At 42.4% G+C, this 21,952-nt stretch overlaps 1 protein-coding gene across 1 annotated transcript in view; it reads left to right on the plus strand.

Moving 5' to 3' along the window:
• tshz3b (teashirt zinc finger homeobox 3b) overlaps positions 1-21,347 on the plus strand; it is a 36,165-nt gene extending 14,818 nt beyond the window's left edge. The window contains exon 3 of the mRNA XM_034579071.1: positions 15,969-21,347. Coding sequence (XP_034434962.1) covers positions 15,969-19,618 — 3,650 coding nt within the window. The 3' untranslated portion in view covers positions 19,619-21,347. The remainder of the gene's footprint in view (positions 1-15,968) is intronic.
• Positions 21,348-21,952: the final 605 nt, after the last annotated feature.

The following is a 21,952-nucleotide window of genomic DNA, read 5'->3' on the forward strand; positions in this document are numbered from 1 at the left end:
ATGGCAGCAGCTGTTTGCTTTTGAGTTCGACAGAGGGGCCGTCAGTCAGCGGCGGCAGGTGAAAAGCATTATGAACGCGCCGTTGTCACGCCGAATAATTAATCAAAGCAGGGAAAGATAATTAAAAAGATATGACCCTTGCCGGTACTTCGCCCTGGGTTTGCCCAGGAAGAGAGAGGGGGAGGAGGGAGGAGGTAAAATAGAAAAGGTGAGAAAAAGAGGGCTCTTGCTTTTGTCACTGCCTTTTTGCAGTAACTTTGCCCCCCCATTACACAGAGGAGTGGAATGAGTGAGTGCTGATAAAACAAGCGCTCCTGTTAGTCAGTGCCACCGCTCTAATTAATTAGGAGGAGATCTGCGGGGAAAAGGAGTGAAAGAAAAGGCAGAGAGAAGGAAATAGCTCTTCAAACTGGTGTGGATTCATCCGTCACCTCCAGACGCACTTATGCAGCTATAGACCAGACTGAGTGATAAGCCCCTGCTCTGTCAATGTTTCAGAGATGGCTTATTTTTTGGCATTTTAAGTTTTTTTTTTTTCTTTTGGAGAATTTTACCGAGAGGGAGACAAATGGAAGAAGGAACGAGAGGCGAGTATGACGAGACAGAAGCTTGATGTCTGATTTAGACAGAGAACCCATTAAGGTGTCAGGATGCGTCAACTATCGTGCTAAAAACCATCTACCTGCTATCCTGTCTCACTTGTTGTCATCATGGGACAGTAGCTCCGCAGTGTGACGGGCCTGTGTCTGTCAAGCTGCTGACTGCTAGTAGGAAATGTTCTTTTTTAAATTTTAAATTAAAGTAAGCATTGTGTTGTTTCATAAAAGCTTTGAATCCCCTTTTCTTAAGAGACACACTTGATCAGGCATTTTGTGGTGGGAATGGATTTCTAGTGGATTGTGAAGATCCACAGGTGAGTTTGATTCAGTTTTTTCTGAAACGGAACCTTGAAGTTCGGCTTTCACTTTGGTTTTCTTTTAGGGACAAAATTCAAAACACTAAACTTACGAACATCAGAAGTCTGCCACAGTACATTTTTACGAACACACTAACATGTCCGAGAAGATTTCTGTGTGAAAATGGTGTGTGTGTTGAAGTTAGTTATTCTGGCATTACTGTGTGACTCCCCATTGGGAGTATCCTTTGCAGCTGTCAGTTCCACTTAAAAGCACCGTGAGTACAGATTATAAAATACTTTTTTGTTATGCACAGGAATAATTTGTAACTCTCTGTTCAAAACACAAGTGATCGAAAAATGCCTTCTTTAGCTAGGTGGGGACTGATTAATACTTTTAGAGATATTTCACAAACCTGAAAATCTTATTTCCAAAGATATATACATATGAGAGTGTGTGTGTGTGTGTGTGTGTGTGTGTGTGCATGTGTACATTTTGCTTGCACGCTCTGCTTAGCTTTCATATGTGCATTTACATCAGTGCTGAAGTATTAGATAGGATCTCCAGCCTTCTCCTCTGTGTCACATCTTTGATCTCCCATGCCGGGTCCCTGCTTGTTTTGACACCCCTCATTTTCTCACCACCATTTATTATCCGGAGTTTATACAGAGCGAGCGCACCGATGGAACCAAATGTTCTGTAAACACCACCAGCCAGGCTGTGAGACATAACAACAGTATGGGAGAGAGAAATGCACGCACAGGGCGAAACAGACAGAAAGAGACAAACAGGAAGACGCAGCCAGATGATCTTATACTTCACATTCCAGCTGATTTGAAGTGGTCAAACTCCATGAGAAGATCAACTCTATTTAAAGATTTATAAGATTTATAAAATGTACAAGATTTCACCTCCCTCTGATCAGTTCTGAAATTACTTGTTGAAAAAGTAACAGAGGGAAATTGGAGGTGTGCTTCACCCAAAGCTTCATTGTTACTGTAACGGTTAAGGTCATGCATGTCTCTGATACAGACGCTTGGTCAGTCACTTTTTACCACACTCTGTTCGTACCTCTACCCTGTGCAGGACACAGCATTAATGAAGCGCTACACGTATTAGCAGCAGTGGAGTGACCAGGAAGTGATTGTGGTGGATGGTGGGCACACAAAGCTCACAACTGTCACACCACGCTTTGTACAGACTCACATCTGTGGTTAGGTTTAGGCAACAAAGTCACAGTTAAAAAAAGGAAAAGAGTGAAAACATGTTGCAGCCACTGGTTCACTCCTATGAGTTGTATCGATGGTAGCAGGAGTCGACCTATGTGGTCGTTTAGGTTGGAGGACTTCAAGGTATTCAAGGTTGTTTGTGGCCTTAATGTTGCTACAGGCTCGCTGGTTTCTACTTGTCAGTTTATCAGCATCAAAAGTGCAGTTTAATTTACAGTAGCGTTCTGTTGGTTATTGTTACCTGTTGCATTAGCGTGAAAGAAATAAACCCCTAAAAAATGAAAAAGATCATCTGACGAGTGACCCAAGGAACAAACTGTGGTCCAGCAAGAGAGAGGTGGGAGCAGAGCTGTAATGGAAGTCTGGAAATTACCACACTGCCACATATGAAATACCAGTAGGCTGATTCTCATCTTTACTGTGTCTTATCTACTGGCAAATAACTTGATTTTCTTTTTTTGAATTATTCATTTTTCTTCTTTATGGGTTGTTTTTTTGCTATCATTGATTTCCAGTGCTGTACAAGTAAGTTTGAGAATACCTTTTTATTTATGTGTTTATATCTGTAGGTGTTGTTAAAGACAAAAAATGATTGTTTTTAAGGGTTGAAGTAAAAAAAGTCATTGATGTATCGGAATGACCAAACCAAAAACCTTTTATTTAGGGTATAAATGATATTCTCACATATTTTGAACTGGAGATAAAGACAAAGGGGTAGACAGAGGGAGAGAGCAGAGATAGAGAGAGCAGAGATAGAGAGAGCAGAGATAGAGAGAGCAGAGATAGAGAGAGCAGAGATGGAGAGAGCAGAGATAGAGAGAGCAGAGATAGAGAGAGCAGAGATGGAAGCAGCAGACAGAGCATCAGTCAGCATTTAACATTTTGCTTTCTACCTTTTCTGGCACTCTTCCAGGATTTATTTCGCCTCAAGCCTTGCCCCGGGTTATATTCAGGCTGTCTCTCTCTCTCTCTCTCTCTCTCTCTCTCTCTCTCTCTCTTTCTCTCTCACACACACATACAGATACACATGTGTGCAGAGAGAGAGAGAGAGAGAGAGAACAGAGAATGTCACAGAAATGAAAGCCTCTGTTCTGATTGAACTAAATGAAAGAACACAGGTTATTTAAAGGCCCATTGGCATCACAGGATCATGAGTGAACCACTGTGTGTGTGTGTGTGTGTGTGTGTGTGTGTTTGTCTTTCATTAGCACTTATAACCTAGTCAATAGACACTTGATTGGTTAACATGTAGCTATTGATTCATTGACCATTATAAGCTGGGCTGTAGCTTAAGGCTCTAGCTGCCAGGGTATTAAACATGACTACACTGCTACTGTTCAAGAGGAATCTACCCTGGAACACTCACACTCATTTCTGAAGGCCTGGAAATAGGATTCATTTTCATTCATGTCCTCCATTTAGTCCGACTTGAATGAAACGTAATCTGGGTGTTCGAGGACCAATTTCCTGAAACCAAAACAGTGGGAGGGGTGGGGGGGGATTTCTGAGAAATCAATTAATTGTTGATCATTTTTAGACTCTAATCGCTCATGATTTTCAAAACATTCCCAGCAATTTGTGTTAAATAATTCCCTTATGTCATATGGGCTTCATTTCACTTGGCCATGCTGCATGAATCATCGCCACACGGTTTAAGCCAAAGCAACCATTACATATCTCAGTCAAGAATTTCAGAGATTAAGACGGATAGATCCACTCCATCATGGGACGGAGGCTGCGTCACTGTGGAATGAAAGTGAAATGAGATATCCACTATTCCACAAAAATCGAATAGAATCTATTAGAAATGTTATTGAAGTTATCTCCAGGCTTTAACTTCAATGAGGATGTAAATATTCAGCACTGACTGTGGCATAGTTTTGTTTGCTGGTGCACAGAGCATTAAATTAAAAATAGCCCGAGCACTTATTGAAAGATAGAGGCTGTGTCAACACATGTTTCTTTTTTCTTCCCCCAAAGTTAAGTTCAGCTTTGAACCAAAGGTCTTAATCATCAACATCTGTAACATCAGATGGTAAAACACTGTGCAATGTTAATTACGTAATTTCTTCACGTCCCTTCAATTTGAGCTAATCAAAAAGCCCAAATTGTCTCATTTTGGTGCTTGTGCATTTAAAAAAAAAAAAACGACTCTATTCCCAGTGCCGAGGGTTATCAGGTTTGTGTGGTGTGTTTTTTTTCTGTGATCAAAAAGCTCCTTTACCCTTATAGTTGAGATACTTTCATTAACACCACAGGCTTGGTTACAAGAGAAATACGGCAAGACACAGTGTTTGTTGATTCCGTAGACCAAACCAGAACACACACACACACACACACACGAACCATGTTCAAACACACATCTTACCGATATGGAGTGTCTGCATGTGTGTGTGCCATGTGTCTGTGCGTGTGGGAGTTATGTTGTAAATCACACTAATCAATTGTGGCCGGTGTCAAGGCATGGCAGACATGGCAAACGGTCTGTTTTACATTGGGGGTGGGGGGTGGTGGGGGTGCTTGGGGGGGTGTATGTGTGCAGCTGTCACATGATGTCCTGCACACAGCTGTCACAAATCACAGTTATGTGTCTGCAACACCACAGTTACTGTGTGTATCATGTAAGTGTGTGTGTGTATGTTTATGTAATCCCTTAAGGTTTGGTTGCCATAACAGCACTCAGAGGTTGTGAAGTAAGGCTAGGCCCTGTTTGCCATCTTGTTCTACCTGTAGCCCGGGTTACATGTCTCATATGCTGAGGTAGTTTTACAGGTGAACACACACACACACACACACACACACGCACACACACACACACACACACACACACACACACACACACACACACACACACACACACACACACACAGGCCCTGTTCATATCTGGCATTAACATGCATCTTGCTGATCCATCACAAGTGGGTAGCTCTTAGTGCATCAGTTCACACCTGCCATTAGAACGTGTCTCCACATGTGTCTTGAATGAACACCTGTGATCGGATCTCATTTCCCCGCTCTATCTGCAAATAAACATGTAAAAAATGTTGCTATGTTGCTATTAGTGAGCAGGAAGCAGCAATGCCTGGCCTGTCTGAAATTAAAAGAGAGGAAGTAGAAGAATTCGGGCTGGGTCTAATTCTTGGCGTGCTCCAGGCAAATCAAATCACCCAAGTTGTTTGACACATTCATAATATACTGTTCGTCAATGGACTTTTACAGGCAGAGGACGTCAGTTCAGTAATTAATGCACAATCATATTCACAATGCCAACAGAAAGTAGCTACGTGCATCACAGGCCACTTCCGAATGTGGCCTGAGGGATGGTATCTCAAAAGCAAATGCATCTTGGGTGTGTTCACACCTCTACACAGAACAGTCCACTTGTAACCGCATCACCCAAGATGCATGTTAATGCACGGCCACACTCTTACACACACACACACACACACACACACACACACACACATTGACATTAAAGAGACCTTTCTAATCTTTTTCGCTGGTCTTCAGGCCTAATTACATGGCGTCTCCTTCCTGACATAATTCATAGCTGTGTGTGTGTATTTACTGCCCTGCTACAAATGCATACATACTGCCGCAAACACACAAATTCAGTTCTTTGAAAGTTAAACTCCACTCAGACACACGCTGCAACCCATGGCCAAGAGGAAAGGTGTTGACGCTTTGATCCATTATGTACAGTGCCTAGAGTCAGACTAACATGCTAACCACACAGTTATTACACATCAAGGCCAAGGAAAAATAACTAAATAGAGGTCTCAGGTTGCATTTTAATTGAATGTTACTACAAGGATGTTGTAGGACAAGTTCAATTATATAGAAATGATTAGGAAAAAATCCTCAAACCTTTGATGGAGGGTGACATGCAGGAGGTCCTCAAGCTACAGTATCAATATTGAACTAAAACTCACAGAGAGACAGAAAACTGTGGGACAGTTTATTTTATATAAACAGGTTTTGAAATGTTACCTTAAGGAAAATGTGTTTTTCAGGGGTGCAACTAGTCATGGAAACACACATTGGAATGGTGGCAACTTAATTGTCACTCAAGTTGTTTAATGTTAGTATGCAGCTCTGTTTCTCCCATCAATTCACGTTCCATGTATTGGCATGGAAAACACCAGTGTTTGCTGCCAAAGACACAAGAACAGACAGTGCAGTCAGACTAAATAGTACTAAAGTTACACGTGATATACGGTATTTGGAAAGTAACTGCGGGGACATTAAGGACTCAACTCAACAACCGATGTAAGTGAATGACACAGAGATGAAGATCTACAGTGTGTGGAGACCTCGTGTGTTCTCCGTGTCCATGGCATCATGCAGTGGTACTCTGTGCTGTCATCGTACAGTTTGACATATTGACCAGCTTTATTTTGAAATCCTGGAAAAATAAGTTATTGAAGAAAAGTAGCTGTGACGCTCCTTAGAAGTCCCTGCACGTCTAACCTTAACTTTATCTTAACACTGTTGGTCTTCATACTCAGGGAGAAGCGAACCGTCTTCACTTTATAGGATTATTCTCATCCTCTCCTGCTCCTGAGGACATTTGTTTCTAATAAATATAGAATTACAGCTGTAATTCGGACAGTCGCCCTAAAACCCAGCTTCATAAATTCCACATTTTCAAACATGTCAGCATAAATGACAATGATACCTCAATCCTTGTAAAGAAATGTGAAAAGCCAGTGAAAACAAGGCCTTGTGGTGAGCGTGCGCGGCCACATTAAAGCATGTGTGACTCTAAGCCTCATTAAATGAGCCTCATACATGGCTTGGCGCTGTAAACATGCTAATATTTCTTGATGGCACTCTCCAACATTGATATGCATGTGAACTCTAGACCATTAACCCTCTCCATCCCAGCGCACCCAACCCAACCCCACCCTGCCGCTCATCAACAAAGACACACACATGCACCAGCCGCCATTACGGGGCCCCCTAGCTCTCTGTTTTTCCATTAATATCAAGTGATTGAGCATAACATTAGCCGATAAAGCAGAGACTAAGATGACATATATGCTGTGGATGGAGGAATTAAAGCCTAATATAATCACTCGGCCTTGCATAAGGAAAAACCATCGCTCGTCACTAGGCCTGACATTTTGATTTCCAACGTCTCTGGCACAGCACGAGAGAGGCAGGGACGGATGGAGTCTGATTTCCCTTTTAAGTGAGCAGATACTTGCATGATTGTTCGAGGGGTTCCCACACACACTTGAACCGCGTGTTCAAAAACACATACTGATATAAATAAACATGTATGCATACAGAAAGTATCGTATACCTCTTAGGAAGGAGGTGTACGCGCGCGTGTGTGTGTGTGTGTGTCCTTAAGCTCTCGGTCCGGCTGGTTATTTTCAGAGCAAGTGGAGAGCACATCAGTTTTTATTAGCTTAATAAATCACCTTTGTTGTCAATCAAGCAGCAGAGAATAATTGGATATGGTTGAAGCCTTGCGTGATGGATTATAAATCATTCAAGATTAAATTAAAAGATAATGCACAAACTTAATGGTTTGTGTTTTGCAGTCTAAATTGCCTTGGAGCAGTGCTGTTTTCCAGCTTTATTGCCAGCTGTTTTTTTTTTGTTCCCTCTTAAACCCCCTCACATTTCACACCTTTTATTGCTTAGATGGAGCTTCGCCACAGCTCTTTTACATCTGTGTTTGATTTGTTTTACAAATCCATTTTTTGGGAAATTCTCTTTATTCCTTCATGGATGATATGCATTTGACTTTTAGATGCAGGATGTTTTTAGCCAGAGCGTGTGTGCGTCTGCATGTGCGTGGACGATGAGTCGACTCACATGCAGACGCACCCTTGTTTTTTATAGATTTAAAGATGTGAATCTGTCTTTGAGTGACATTCGTGTTCAGCCTGTTCTCAGCAGATGCACCTCAGGCCCATGGAGACGATATAACGGGGAAAAAAACAAACAGAAAAAGGCATTACTGCATAAGAGATTGGGGGAAAAAAGAAACGGAAATAAAGGAGAGCCACTCAGGCAGGCAGGAAGAGACAGAAAAAGAGCTATAGCATGTATATTATGCTCCGGCCAGTGAATTTAAGTGTGTCCGTTTGTGTTTGAACAGAGCAGGCGTTATCATAATCGCCTCCTGCCAACATGACAGGACCTTAAAGTGATCCTGTCATTTTATTTACACCCAGACCACTGTGTGATTTACTCCAAAACACAGACACACACAAATGTTCTCCATTGCTAACTTCCCTAGCGAGCCCAGTCGAGTAGGTCGGATGACATCTTTTGATCAGAGCTGTCCAAAGAGATCAGAGCAGACGGGCAGGTAATAGATACCCAGCTACTAACCAGACTGCACTGCAAAGACTGTGTGACTGTGTGTCTTTCTGACAGTGTGTATGCGTGCCTGTGTATGGAAATAGAGGACACAGACAAGCATACTCTCCATTTTAGCAAAAGCACTGACATTACTGCTGTATAGTTGCAGTTTCTTTTGCAATGTCTGTGCATGTCCTGAATGTATTACTTTAATTCCTCTATTGTGCATTATAGTGTGTTCTTGCACTGCTGCATGTGTGAATCAGTGAGTGCCCACTTGTATATGTTCTTTATAGACTGATAAAGGCCTGTGACAAAGATCAGAGTAAACTGAAACGTTACGTAAAGGAAACAAAATAAAAGCACTTATTAGTGAAAGACAGAGCAAAACTGCATGTGTGAGGAAGACTAGACGTGATGGAGGCTGAAGGAGAAAGAGAAAGAGGCAGGTAGGCGAGAGAAACAACACAGAGTGGGGGGGAGAGGAGGTTTAGAGAGGAGAAACCAATAGGAGATGGTGGAAATGACTGTATGAATGTACACCCTTTCTACACGGGTGCAGACACACACACACACACACACTTCCACACACTTTTCATCAGAAGTACTTGACCTCTCTCACTGTAATGCTATAGTTAATTATGAAGAAGAGCTTTGGAGGAATAAGTGAAATGATATTGAAGAAGATAACCATCAAATTTAAAACCTTACATTGAGGATTATGAAATAAAGGATGAAACTGAAAACAAAACATTACTTGGGTTAAACCCTTACGTGATAAAGAAAATTGATGTTTCCTGTTAAGGGTGACTAGTTTGAATAAATTATGGCAGATAATGTATTATGAAAGCTGAAGTAATGACTAGGTCAGCACCTATGCATTATTATGCATACATTATGCATATTGCTAGAAACCCTTTTCCAATTCAGAGTATGATGCAAGCTTAATAGAGATTAAATCTTAATTACCAAATGAATGAAATGAACAGTAAGAGAATTGGATGTGTGCACTATGGGAGACTCAGACACTTTAACAAGCAGGAGGCCACTTTGGGAGTCAATGTTAAACGTGATGTTTAAGGAACACTCCATGTCACATGTTAGTGAAGGTCTAATGTTCAGTTGAAGTGAAGAGATCAACTACTACGTCATCTGTGCCAGCATTTCTCTTTTTCCATAGCTCTACTTCCTTTAGTCTTCCTCATGATTTACATCATTTACTTTTAGAGTTGCTAAATTATTTGACGTTGACATTGACGTGTAGCCACAACTGCAGTGCTTATTTTCAAATTAAATGGTGCCAGCTCTATTTGTAGCAGCCTTAAAAAATAAACATGCATATATTTGGACACATACACACCTAAGTAACAATGACTTGCACCTTTGTTGTCCAGATAACTTCCACAGGGCAGCCTCGCGTCACGACTGCTCATCCCAGGGGAGGTGTGAATGTGTGCTTGTATGAGTCATGTTGTGGGGACATAGATCTGTTTACAAAGTCACATTGTGGGAACTTGACTTCCATTTGTGTAAAAAAAAACAAACATCCCCAATAAAGTAAATCATTTCATTTAAGAGTAAAGATTTAGTTTGAGGTTCGAGTGATAAGTTTAGTTTAAGGTTAGTTTTAAGCAGGTAATGGTTAAGTCTCTATGAATGTCAATGTAATATTCTCTGAAGTGATGGAAACACAATCGTGTGTGTGTGTGTGTGTGTGTGTGTGTGTGTGTGTGTGTGCGTCCGTCCGTTTGGTTTTTGGATGCCAGTCTCAGACATAGCTGGAAATACTGACTTGATAATTAGTTGGCTCACAAACACAATTCTCACACTTTTTTATTACCATTTCTTTCTATAAATAACTGAATATTCCTGCTTTTTCACGACACCCCCCAAACAACACACACTCATACACACACACACACGTATCCACATTTAAAAATTCAGTGTGTAGGTGTGAAGTTGACTTTGTCTGACAAACTAATTTGAGACAGTCCTGCGTTTGATTTGTACAAAAATAGAAGAATCACTTTCTTCTAAATAAATACTGCACATGTATAAATACAACACGTACACTACACACACACACACACTCACACACACATACATGCATCAGTGAGTGTGTCAGTAGCTCTTCAGCCGCGGCATACACTCTTGTATTGGCACTGTAACAGCAGCATGTAAATATACTGTCAGCACCTCCGCAGCTTGAGTGGCACAGGGAGATGATTAGCCAGGCTAACACTGTTCACCGCACATACACGGGCACGTACACGGGCACGTACACACAAACACGTACATTCACGCACCCACAAGCGTGCGACAGCGGGATCTGTGTTTCTGAATAATTGCAGTATTCCAGTGTCTTGCGATGTTGCTGCAGCCACAGACAGACACACTAACTGTTGCCACTCCACATCTAATCTCTCCTCTCTCATCCTCCCTCCCTCTCTCTCTCTCTCTCGCTAACACCACTGCCACTATGTGCTGTATATGCTAATATTATCTCAGCCTCTTTGAAAGGCATTTTGCATATTTCAGACTATCATGCTGTTCATTACCACTTATCAGCACGCAGCTACTTCCACATCAAAATAATGCAGATACAGGTAGAGTACATACAGACACAGACCTGGAAAAATAATTTAAATACATTACACATTGTGCAGGGATGCCACAAACAAAACAGAAACACGCAACATTTAAAAGCCATAAATCATGCAAGATTAAAACTAAATATGATCAAACCAAACATTTAAGTGAATAAACACAAACAAGAGAAACATCTCCTGTGTAAAGTTCCACTGTAAAGCATGTTTTAAATGCCTCGAGTAGTTTCACAGGAATATTAAAAGATTCAGGACAACACACAGACCCACTAAAGTAGAGGAACTGTAATGTTACTCTTGATTACCACAGACACATTGTGGTTTCCTGTGGTTATGTTTTTGCGTGAACATATCGTGTGCCAGTGGAGAAGCAATTAGTGTGTCATATTCCAGTAATAGTGTAAATACGTTACAAGTCTGGTAATTCATGTACGCACTTGAAGGAACAGCTCAATTCGTCAGGCGTCTGGGTCGATCGAACACCTCCTGGGATCAATGGCGTGCCTCACCAGTCCTACGGCACTCGCTGCAGACACACGCGCCACTTTAACCGCTCACACACACACACACCCACACACACACACACACACACACACACACAGAAGCCATCCCACCAATTTGTCTGTGCATGTCAAATCACAATAATTAAGCATTATCGATCGGAGATTCAATTAACTTCATTAACGTGGGCCGCACTGGTGATTGGGGAGGGATGGAAATGAGGGAGGGTGGGAGGTGAGAGTGGAGATTATAGGATCTCATTAAGTGGAAAATTGCGGGTGGGTGGGTGGTGGGTGGCGGGGGGGGTGGATGCGTATTGCACACAAATTTGTATAAACACACTCACACAGGGTGTATGAGAAAGTTTGGATGACGCTCTCATCTTTGGCCAGCGGACTTGTTGTCAGCTGTGTCTCAACAAAGTAGTCCTTCATTAGACTTATGTGGACAATCGTGTCTCTGTCTCACACACGCACACAGACACACACACACACACACACACACACAAACACACTGAAAATATGTGGTCAAAGCAGACATGTAAACAAAGGGGGTTGACGTTCCTGTGTGTCTGATAGGGCTGTTAAGTGGTTATATAAGCATGATAAACTGTTTCCTAACATAACATCTGCAGAGGGCATAAGCATTTCCTCACTTTATGAGCTGACAGGGACACAGAGACATAGTTCGGAATCACAGTTCATATTCTGTCTACCCTTTTTCCATTTGACTGTAAATCCAACGTTTCCATTGACTTCCATTAATAAGGAAATAGCAGATTTGTCTTTTGGAAGCCTCTCCACCTCTCCCAGAAACAACTGTGGCGTTTGGTAGCGCCCCTTGGTTTACAAAAAATGGCTGATCTCTTCTTGGCCCATTCTCCTGAATATGAGATCAAACCTTCCGCTCCACCCTGCTGACAATTCAGTTGGAGCTCTCTACCTCACTCCCCCTACTTATTAAAAGAGCACCTGCATACCTGGTGTGTTTGGGCCCGACTTCTTCCTACACCAGTAGTTTTGTGTGCATGTGTGTGTATGTATGTGTGTGCAAATGTGTTTCTGCATATTTATATTAGTCGCCTCAGTCATAGTGTTGTGAACCTTGCAGCCTGGACCTAGGCCAGTGTGTGTGTGTGTGTGTGTGTGTGTGTGTGTGTGTGTGTGTGTGTGTGTGTGTGTGTGTGGCCCCAGTCTTGAATTCCATCCAAGACCTCCCTCCTCCTCTCCCCTCAGCCTCTCCTTCTTTCGCATAATAAATGTGGTTTGTCTCTTTCTTCTGTTTGATTTACACTATAGCTTTGGTTTTATTTGTCTACATTAATTGCAACAATAAATACAGTAGTTTATAATGTGTGGAGCCAACCTCACCCCAACGCAATGAAAACCATTTTGTGCCAAGTAATGAATTTATAATATTGAGACTGGGACAAAGAATAGAAGCACTCTTGAATCGAAAAGGAAGTAAGTCACTTAGGTGTTCATCACTGATTCCAAGTGAATTATACTCCATTAAGATAAATTCAGAAATTTTGATTTGTTAGAATACATACATATTGGTTTTAGCAAAAAATAAACACAAGCAGGATTACAAGGTGGAGTGTTGGGGATTTTTTGTCGCAATAATCAATAAACTATCAGCTATAACAGGCTGCTCCTTAGAACACACTTCACAGCAGTATGAATGTAATCCTACTAAAAAAGAGAGAACATCAAATCTAGTATCATTGTGACTTGTATCAAAAATTTAATAGCATGCATTTTGAGCTTCAGGGTTAAAATGCACTCACACAAGCCAAAGACATTATGGTGAAGTAGATATTTATGTGAAACTGATACTGAGACTGTATCATTTTATTGCACTTCACCTATTAAATGTCAAAATGTTTCCATATTTTAACATCCTCTGTCTCAAGCAAGTCCAGAAACCAGCCGTGTGCTTCATGCACCATGTAGGTGGCCTCTGCACCAAATCCCTATTCAGAACATACTGGTCTTACGCCCCTATCCTCTCTCTATATAGTGCATATCACACACCCGCAGGTACAAATTGACACACATGCACATACTCACACACAATTACACGCTGTGTTCTTATTACACAAAAGCCGTTAATTTGAAGTGGAGTGTGTGCGTGTTGTCTTTTAAAGGAGATTTCACATTGATGTTTGGCCTTGATGAGAGCACCGCGCTGCTGCGTTCGGCTGTTTCCTCAGCCAGAGCATTGTTCTCTTAAACAGCTGTCGTTTTGGCTGATTCAGAACAGATGGCATGTACATGTGGGTCTGCTTGGCTGCACGTATGTAAGGGCGGGTGGAAGTGTCTCGGAGACACAGAGAGAGGGGGAGAGAGAGGGACAGGTAGAGAGAGGAGATTTGGTGTGTGTGTGTGTGTGTGTGTGTGTGTGTGTGTGTGTGTGTGTGTGTGTGTGTGTGGATCATCAAGGTTTTAAAAGGTAGTTGTACTTCAATAAAATAAAGGAAACAACAGCAGCTCATGCAGCAGGGATAGGGATCAGGTGACCCTGCAATTTTTCAATTGCACATAACATTTAAGACAAGATAACGTGTTTCAAATGGATGCTTTTTGTCAGACTGAATGCTGGAGCAGACTGCATGTTCTACAGAGAAGCTCCTGAGATTGCCTGAAGGCAAAGACTTGTTATACTACAGCAGTTACAGTACAACCAGTGTGTGTGTGTGCGCATGTTTGTGCGTGTGTGCGCCTGCAAGCATGTGTGTGTGTGCATGTGATGGGTGATGTGTGATGGGCTCTGGGATATCTGTGTCTCTGTGCATCTGTTTATCCCACGGCAGTGTTGTATCATTGCCGATGGCAACCAGTGGCTTGACAATGACAGGGACTTTTTTCTGTTGTGCTGCTGATGCAGTACGAGTCCATACACAAAAACACACACACACAACCTCACACAACTTGCACTGCTCAGTAGCAGATTGGCAAAAGCTGAAGTGTGTTTGTAGCCTGAATTTCTCTGGGTTGTCAAGCCCTTTTTTCACCTAACTGTAGGCTTGTTTTTTTTTTAACCTAGTTACTTTATGCACACCTCTGTCTGTCTTATATAAGCAATTAGTCTTTTAATCGTCATTACAGATGTAAAACAATTAAACTTTTTTTCATTGAGTTCACCTTTACGTGTCGTTGGAAGTGGTAGCTCGTGATTGATTGTGAGCTTCTGTGCCACACCCATCCCACTGACCGACTCACTTTGTGTTTACATACCGGGTTAGATGAGTGATGACCTGTTACAAAGAGGAATGCAAGGCACAAGGCTGCTGATGTTCACACCTACGCTCATCTTCTTTGCCAGGGCAGTTGCTAAAACAAGCAGGACGTCTGTGTATGCATGTGCCTGTTTGTGCTTCAGATGTTATTCAGGAATTCAGCCTTAATCTCAAAGTGTGAGCATGCAGCATTTCTCATCAGATGTTGTTTTATCCTTTTGATAGACTTATTAACAAAGCAAAACATTTGCGGATGTACAAAGAGGCGCGACTGTGATTTGTCTTGATTCGTCTTTTCTCTGTATGATTTCCATTGTATTATTCTTAAACGTGAGGGATTTGAATATAAATTGAAAGCCTCAAGCCCAGTCCCCGAAGCTAAACTGTAAATAATAACTCTAAACTTTTTCTAATCTTTGGTAATTGAAGCAAATGGGTTTCGCGCGGAGAGATTTGTCGCAGGCAAACGTACATACATTCATTTTTATTTACGAGGAGGCGAGGGCTGAGCAGTGTAATGAGTGAAAATGCGTGCTTAATTTAAATGGCGAGTGTGTCTGTTAGGGAATGCATTAGAGTCTGCAGAAGAAGCGTAAGACATATTAATTGACAGACAGGAACCGCTGTCTCCGAGGTTGATACAAGTAATTTATTACTTCAGAAACGAATGCCACCGCCAGAATGTGCTTCATTAATTTCAAATTTAGTTTTAATTTCAAGCTGTTGCCCCTTGAGAAGAATAAGGTGGCAAGTTCTATTTGAAGACACATTTTCCCCTTTCCCTCCCTCCATTTCTCTCCTTCCATCCTCCATCTCTCTCTCTGTCTTGCTGTCCCTGATTTTCTGCAATACAGAACAAAGACCTGGGGGTTTAGAAAGAATGGGAGGGGGTGGCGACTTGATTCCAATTTGAAAACAATGTCAGTGTAAAAGGGAGAAGTTAGAACAGAATTACTTCAACAGTTTATGATAGGAAATACTTTGTCTACGAATGTCACTGGATGATTGCTCTCTTTCCTCTGGAGGAAGTGTGAATGCCAGTATCTTGAGTTCCTATCAATTCCCTGCTTGCTGATGAAACAGGAATACAGAGTTGAGAATCTCTGTTAGATATGCTGTCAGTGTATTTCTAACAAATCTCTCTCTGTGTTTGTTATTCTCTCTGTTTGAACAGCATATGTCCCTGAAGATGAGAAGGAAGCAGCCCTGTTGGATGAGGACCTGGATGGAGATGACTCAGCTCAGGAAGGGGAGGAACCTGCTGCCAAGTTCCTTTGTCAAGACAAGGACTTCCTTCTCAAGGACAGACCAGGATCCACTGGCTTCCATGACTCCCCCAATGCTGCTGACTTTTCTGGTCAGGAGCTGGACAGTGAGTCTCACGTGAGCGAATCCAGTGACAGAATGTCCGATTTTGAGAATTCCTCACTTAAAAATGAGGATGATGTCCTCCTATCTAAAGACCCCTCAAATGCCCTGTCTTTGTCTTCCTCTGCCATAATGGCTGCTGTCAATGCCACTGCCCAAGTAAGTGGAGATGAGGCCATTTTAGCCACAACAGGGTCTGTGGCTGACAGCCTAGAAAAGATGAAGGCCATTTACACCTCCTTTCTGACCAACTCCTATTGGTCCACACTGAATTTGAACCTGAGCCAGCCCCCTGCAGAAAAACCCCCACGCAGTCACAGCAGCAGCAGTAGTAGCAGCAGTAGCAGTAGTTGTGGAAGTGGAGGCTATGACTGGCACCAGACAGCTATGGCTAAAACCCTCCAACAGGCCTCACAGAACCACCACAACAGACTGGGCCTGGTTCATCACCCCACAGTGGCTGTATCCACAGTGTCTACAGAACCTAACCTCTTCAGCACTGTCCAGCTGTACCGACAGAGCTCCAAGCTCTATGGCTCTATATTCACCGGTGCAAGCAAATTCCGCTGTAAGGACTGCAGTGGAGCCTATGACACACTGGTGGAGCTCACAGTGCACATGAATGAGACAGGCCACTACCGAGATGATAACCACGAGACAGGTGGTGAGGGTGCTAAACGGTGGTCAAAACCCAGAAAGCGTTCCTTGTTAGAGATGGAGGGGAAGGAGGATGCACAAAAAGTCCTGAAGTGCATGTACTGTGGGCACTCCTTTGAATCCCTTCAGGACTTAAGTGTCCACATGATCAAGACAAAACATTACCAGAAAGTGCCTCTGAAAGAGCCTGTTACACCAGTGGCAGCTAAGATTATCTCCACGGCTCGAAAGAGAGCTCCTATTGAACTAGACGTCCCAAGCTCACCTGACTCAAACGGAGGGATCACACCTAAGCCCCCTGCGCTCAATGACTCAAATGACATACTCCAGAGGGTAACAAACCCTTACATCACACCTAACAACCGCTATGGACACCAGAATGGTGCCAGCTATGCCTGGCAGTTTGAATCCAGGAAGTCACAGATCCTCAAGTGCATGGAGTGTGGCAGCTCTCATGACACACTACAAGAGCTAACTGCTCACATGATGGTGACTGGACACTTTATTAAAGTCACCAACTCTGCGATAAAGAAAGGTAAACCCATCATAGAGTCACCAACCATAGCCCCTACAACCAATTTAACAGGTGAAGAAAAGTTCCAATCTGTTCCCCTCGCTGCCACAACATTCTCTCCTCCACCTGCCCCAGTGCCTCCTCCAACCAGCATCTCCCCTATTGCCATGGCTGTGGAGATAAAAAAGGAGGAAAAGGAGGAGGAATGCACTAAGGAGCCCATTATCAACAATGGTAACATTCTCAACAAAGAGAAGAAAGCAGGAGTTGAGGAGGAGGCTGAGGAAAAGTTTGATATTTCTTCAAAATACTCTTATCTGACTGAAGAGGATCTGGAGGAAAGTCCAAAAGGGGGTCTCGATATCCTAAAGTCATTGGAAAACACAGTGACGTCAGCCATCAACAAAGCACAGAATGGTGCTCCAAGTTGGGGTGGGTATCCCAGTATCCATGCTGCCTATCAGCTCCCTAACATGATGAAGCTGTCTCTAGGCAATGCTGTGAAGAGCTCCCCCCTTAAATACATGTTCCCTGGAGGGGACATTCTCTCCCCAACTAGTAAGAGCCAGCCGCTCCTCTCTCCTCCGGGCCGCCAGACCTCTCCATTGCCAAAAAACAACTTCCACGCTATGGAGGAACTGGTCAAGAAAGTGACAGAGAAAGTGGCCAAGGTAGAAGAAAAAATGAGAGAGCCCAGTAGCATTCTAAGGGTTTCTCCTCTAAGACGTACCACGCCCTCACCTTGCAACAGTGAGGTAGGGGACTCAGTTCGAGGAGCGTCCCCTAAAGAAAATAGAGCAGAAGGCTGTAACACTCCTGAGAATAATAGCGGAGTGGAAAAAGTAGTAGGAAATGGAAATGGAGCAGATCATGGGATATCAAATGGAGATATTTCCATGAAAGAGTCTGTAGAAAATGGTGTGGAGTCAGCTGCTGTGACATCACCCCTGCCTGCCTCCCTGACTGGCAGTACAGCTATCATTACAGACCATCCACCTCCAGAACAGCCATTCATCAACCCTCTCAGTGCACTGCAGTCAGTAATGAACGTCCACCTGGGGAAGGCTGCTAAGCCTGCCCTGCCCTCCCTTGACCCCATGAGCATGTTGTTCAAGATGAGCAACAGTCTGGCAGAGAAAGCAGCAGTGGCTGCTTCCACACCACCAGCACAGACCAAAAAGCCCAGTAATGACCACTTAGACCGCTACTTCTACCAGCAACATCTAAACAATGACCAACCCATTGATCTCACCAAAGGCAAAAATGCTGATAAAAACAACAGTAGTGGTTCTCTGGGTTCGACAGCTCTGTCTTCCACTGCTTCCACCCCATCCTCACTTCCTCCCCCCTCCACTGTCACTATGACCAAAGCCTCAGCTGCAGTAGCTTCCTTTATGTCCTCCTCCCCATTGAGAGAAAATGCGCTGTCAGATATTTCTGACATGCTGAGGAACCTAACAGAAAGTCATGCTCTTTCCAAGTCCTCCACACCTACCAGCCAGTCTGAGCGCTTCGACATTGAAGGTGTCACACAGGAGGAAGCAGACGATGTTTCACCAGCCCAGAAACGTAAAGGCCGCCAGTCAAACTGGAACCCCCAACACCTACTCATCCTACAAGCCCAGTTTGCTGCCAGTCTGAGACAAACAAGTGATGGCAAGTATATAATGTCTGACCTGAGCCCACAGGAGAGAATGCATATCTCCCGTTTCACTGGTCTCTCAATGACTACAATATCCCATTGGTTGGCTAATGTCAAGTACCAGCTAAGGAGAACCGGTGGCACCAAGTTCTTGAAAAACTTGGATTCCGGTCACCCAGTTTTCTTCTGCAGTGACTGCGCCTCCCAGATCCGCTCACCATCCACCTATGTCAGCCACTTGGAATCCCATCTGGGCTTCCGCCTGCGAGACTTGGCCAAGCTTTCTGGGGAGCAGCTGCTCAGCCAGATATCACAGCAACACCATCAACGCCACATCAAAGGACTATCTGAAAAACTGCTCTCTAATCTTCACTCATCTAGCCACCCTTTACCCTCCTCTCTACCTACATCCTTAACCTCGTCCTTACCCATCTCCCTTCCCTCTTCCTTAACCACCTCCCTGCACTCGACTGAACCCCCATCACCCTCCCCTGACGACGACGACAGTGTGGCCATGTACCAGTGCAAGCTCTGCAAACGGACTTTTGCGAGTAAGCATGCGGTCAAGCTTCACCTGAGCAAGACTCATGGGAAGTCCCCAGAGGACCATCTTATGTATGTGTGTGAGCTGGAGAAACAGTAGCACTGGCTTGGGACAACTCTGCACTCTTTCATAATGGCTCACTGTTTTCTTGCTCTGTCTCTTTATCCTTTCATAGACATTTCTTTCAAAGAAAAGAAAGGATTATTAATGTGATGGAACTGCACAAAGATGCCATACAACTACTGCTTTGAGTTTTGGTACATGGTTTTAAATTTTGCGTTGTAGCAGTTGTTTTTTTTCTCTGTTTCAGAGTGAGGTAGTCTCACTTTGGCCCACTCGATTTCATGATCTGAGTGTGTGATGTGATCTCCTTTTTAGGACTAGTACATTTTTTCATAATGTGCAGATGGGGGATGTTGTCAGTAAGAAGACACCGTAAATGAAGGTTTAAAAAAAGAGATTCTAAAATGAAGTGGTATGTATTTTGTGTACATGAAAATTAAGTTCATTTATATTTTGACATCACTGGGGTGTGATAAGCTGCATGCATAAATAAAACAGTTTAGTTAAACATTTTATAACTAAATCTGGTGCACTTTCCATTATTTTCTCTCTTCATGTTTTCACTCTTCTGCTCGCTCTTTTTTTTTTTAAATAACATTTTTGTGCTGGAGTCAGCATTTAAAATTTAACCCTCTGAGTACGTCAAAGCACTTCTACACCTAAGATCCAAACACCATAGACTAAAGATTTGAGATTGGGAATTTCTGAAGCTATTGGGAGAATCTGATGGATAATGTGTGCATGTGTCTGCAATGATTGTTTCCCAGACATACAGTATGTTGAGTCTAATGCTACACATGAAAGCAAGAGTATTCTGTATTAAGTGCAAAGTATTCACCTTGGGCTAAACACTTGTCTGGAAGATGCTCAAAGGATTTGACACAAGCATTGTAGCAATGTGGTAAAAAAAAAAAAAAAAAAAAAGGGAAATCTTATGTCTTTTACTTTGGTCGATCAGGGACCTATATTAATTCAGGTCTGTGTAAAATATGTATATAAAAACATATTAAATAATTCCTGTCTAAATTATGCATCATTTCTATATTTTTAATTTAAAAGGATTATGACTATCTGCTGGTGCACAGTATATGAAGACATAAATAAAATTGTTTTGCACAATAGTTTTATAAATGTGTTATTTAATCAAATGATACAAAAAAAAATGGAGGTTACAAAGGGTTGACAACAGGTGAATCTTTTTATTCCTGACTCGTGCTCAAAGGGTTAAAGACTCTTTTTACCAGACACTACTCGACATGTGCCGCTGTATGAACATTAAAAAGATATTAAAGGTTGTACAAAAAAGATGTTACTTTATGAAGATATTTCACATGTAAACTGTTATTTATAAGCACTCTTGGTTGTTTCATATCGTTGAATGCCTTTTTGATTTTTTCTTTTGTTTTGTTCTGTCTAATTGCTCTGCCATGATTCCACACTGCAGCTTTATCTTTTTGGGATATGAAAGGTAACCATGGTTACACTAACCCCTTGAGTGACAAGTTCTGCTACATTTTTGGCAGTTAATTTGCTAAAGTAACTGACAGCTGCCAGTGTAGAGAAGTATTAAAAAAAATCCTTATGTGTAAAATATCGGCATGTAAACAGCACAGATACTGTTATGCATTCTGTGCTGTTAGTCTTTTTCATTTTGTTTTTCGTTTTCTGTTGTTGTTGTTCTTGACAATGAACCCCCATTATATGACTTCATATAACCTTGTTTTCTACTGCAGCATTAAAAAAAAGGAAACTGTTTTTGCAATAATGTGTGTGTGTGTGCATCATGTGTGTCATGGCTATCAATTATGTGTGTGCTGTGCAGCCACTAATGAGCACATTAGACTGGGAGTGTGTCAACGTCTGTCTGTGACGAGCTGCAGACTAGTTTACAGTGAGTGCCAGGAGTGGAGCTGCGTGGGAGGGAAACATACATGCACACACATGCGCACACACAGTCAATCAGACACACAAACAGACACAATCATCGCCGGGCACTTGTTGGGCCTCCTCTGTTGTTCCACTGGCTAAGACTAAGGCATATACTGCATATATAAGGACTGTCTGCAACGTAAGACCTCATGAACAGCAAACAATCAAATGACAGAAAGTTTTTTGTATCTTCAGAAGGGGTCAGTGGATGTAGGAGGTTCACACAAAGCTGACATTTGATATGTTATTCATAGGGTAAATTAAAAAAAAAAAACTCAGGTGCAAATGTCATGTCATTTTCTCGCAAATGTCATGCAAACTAATATTAAATGCAGAGATATTACTATTCTGAAAATCAAAACACACATACACACACTGTCATCTGATTGTATAAGAGATAGAGAATGACTGAGTTCCAGTGCATAAGGTAAGGAACCTGGC

Source organism: Hippoglossus hippoglossus, chromosome 3, assembly GCF_009819705.1.
Source record: "Hippoglossus hippoglossus isolate fHipHip1 chromosome 3, fHipHip1.pri, whole genome shotgun sequence".
NCBI classification, from domain to species: Eukaryota; Metazoa; Chordata; class Actinopteri; order Pleuronectiformes; family Pleuronectidae; genus Hippoglossus; species Hippoglossus hippoglossus.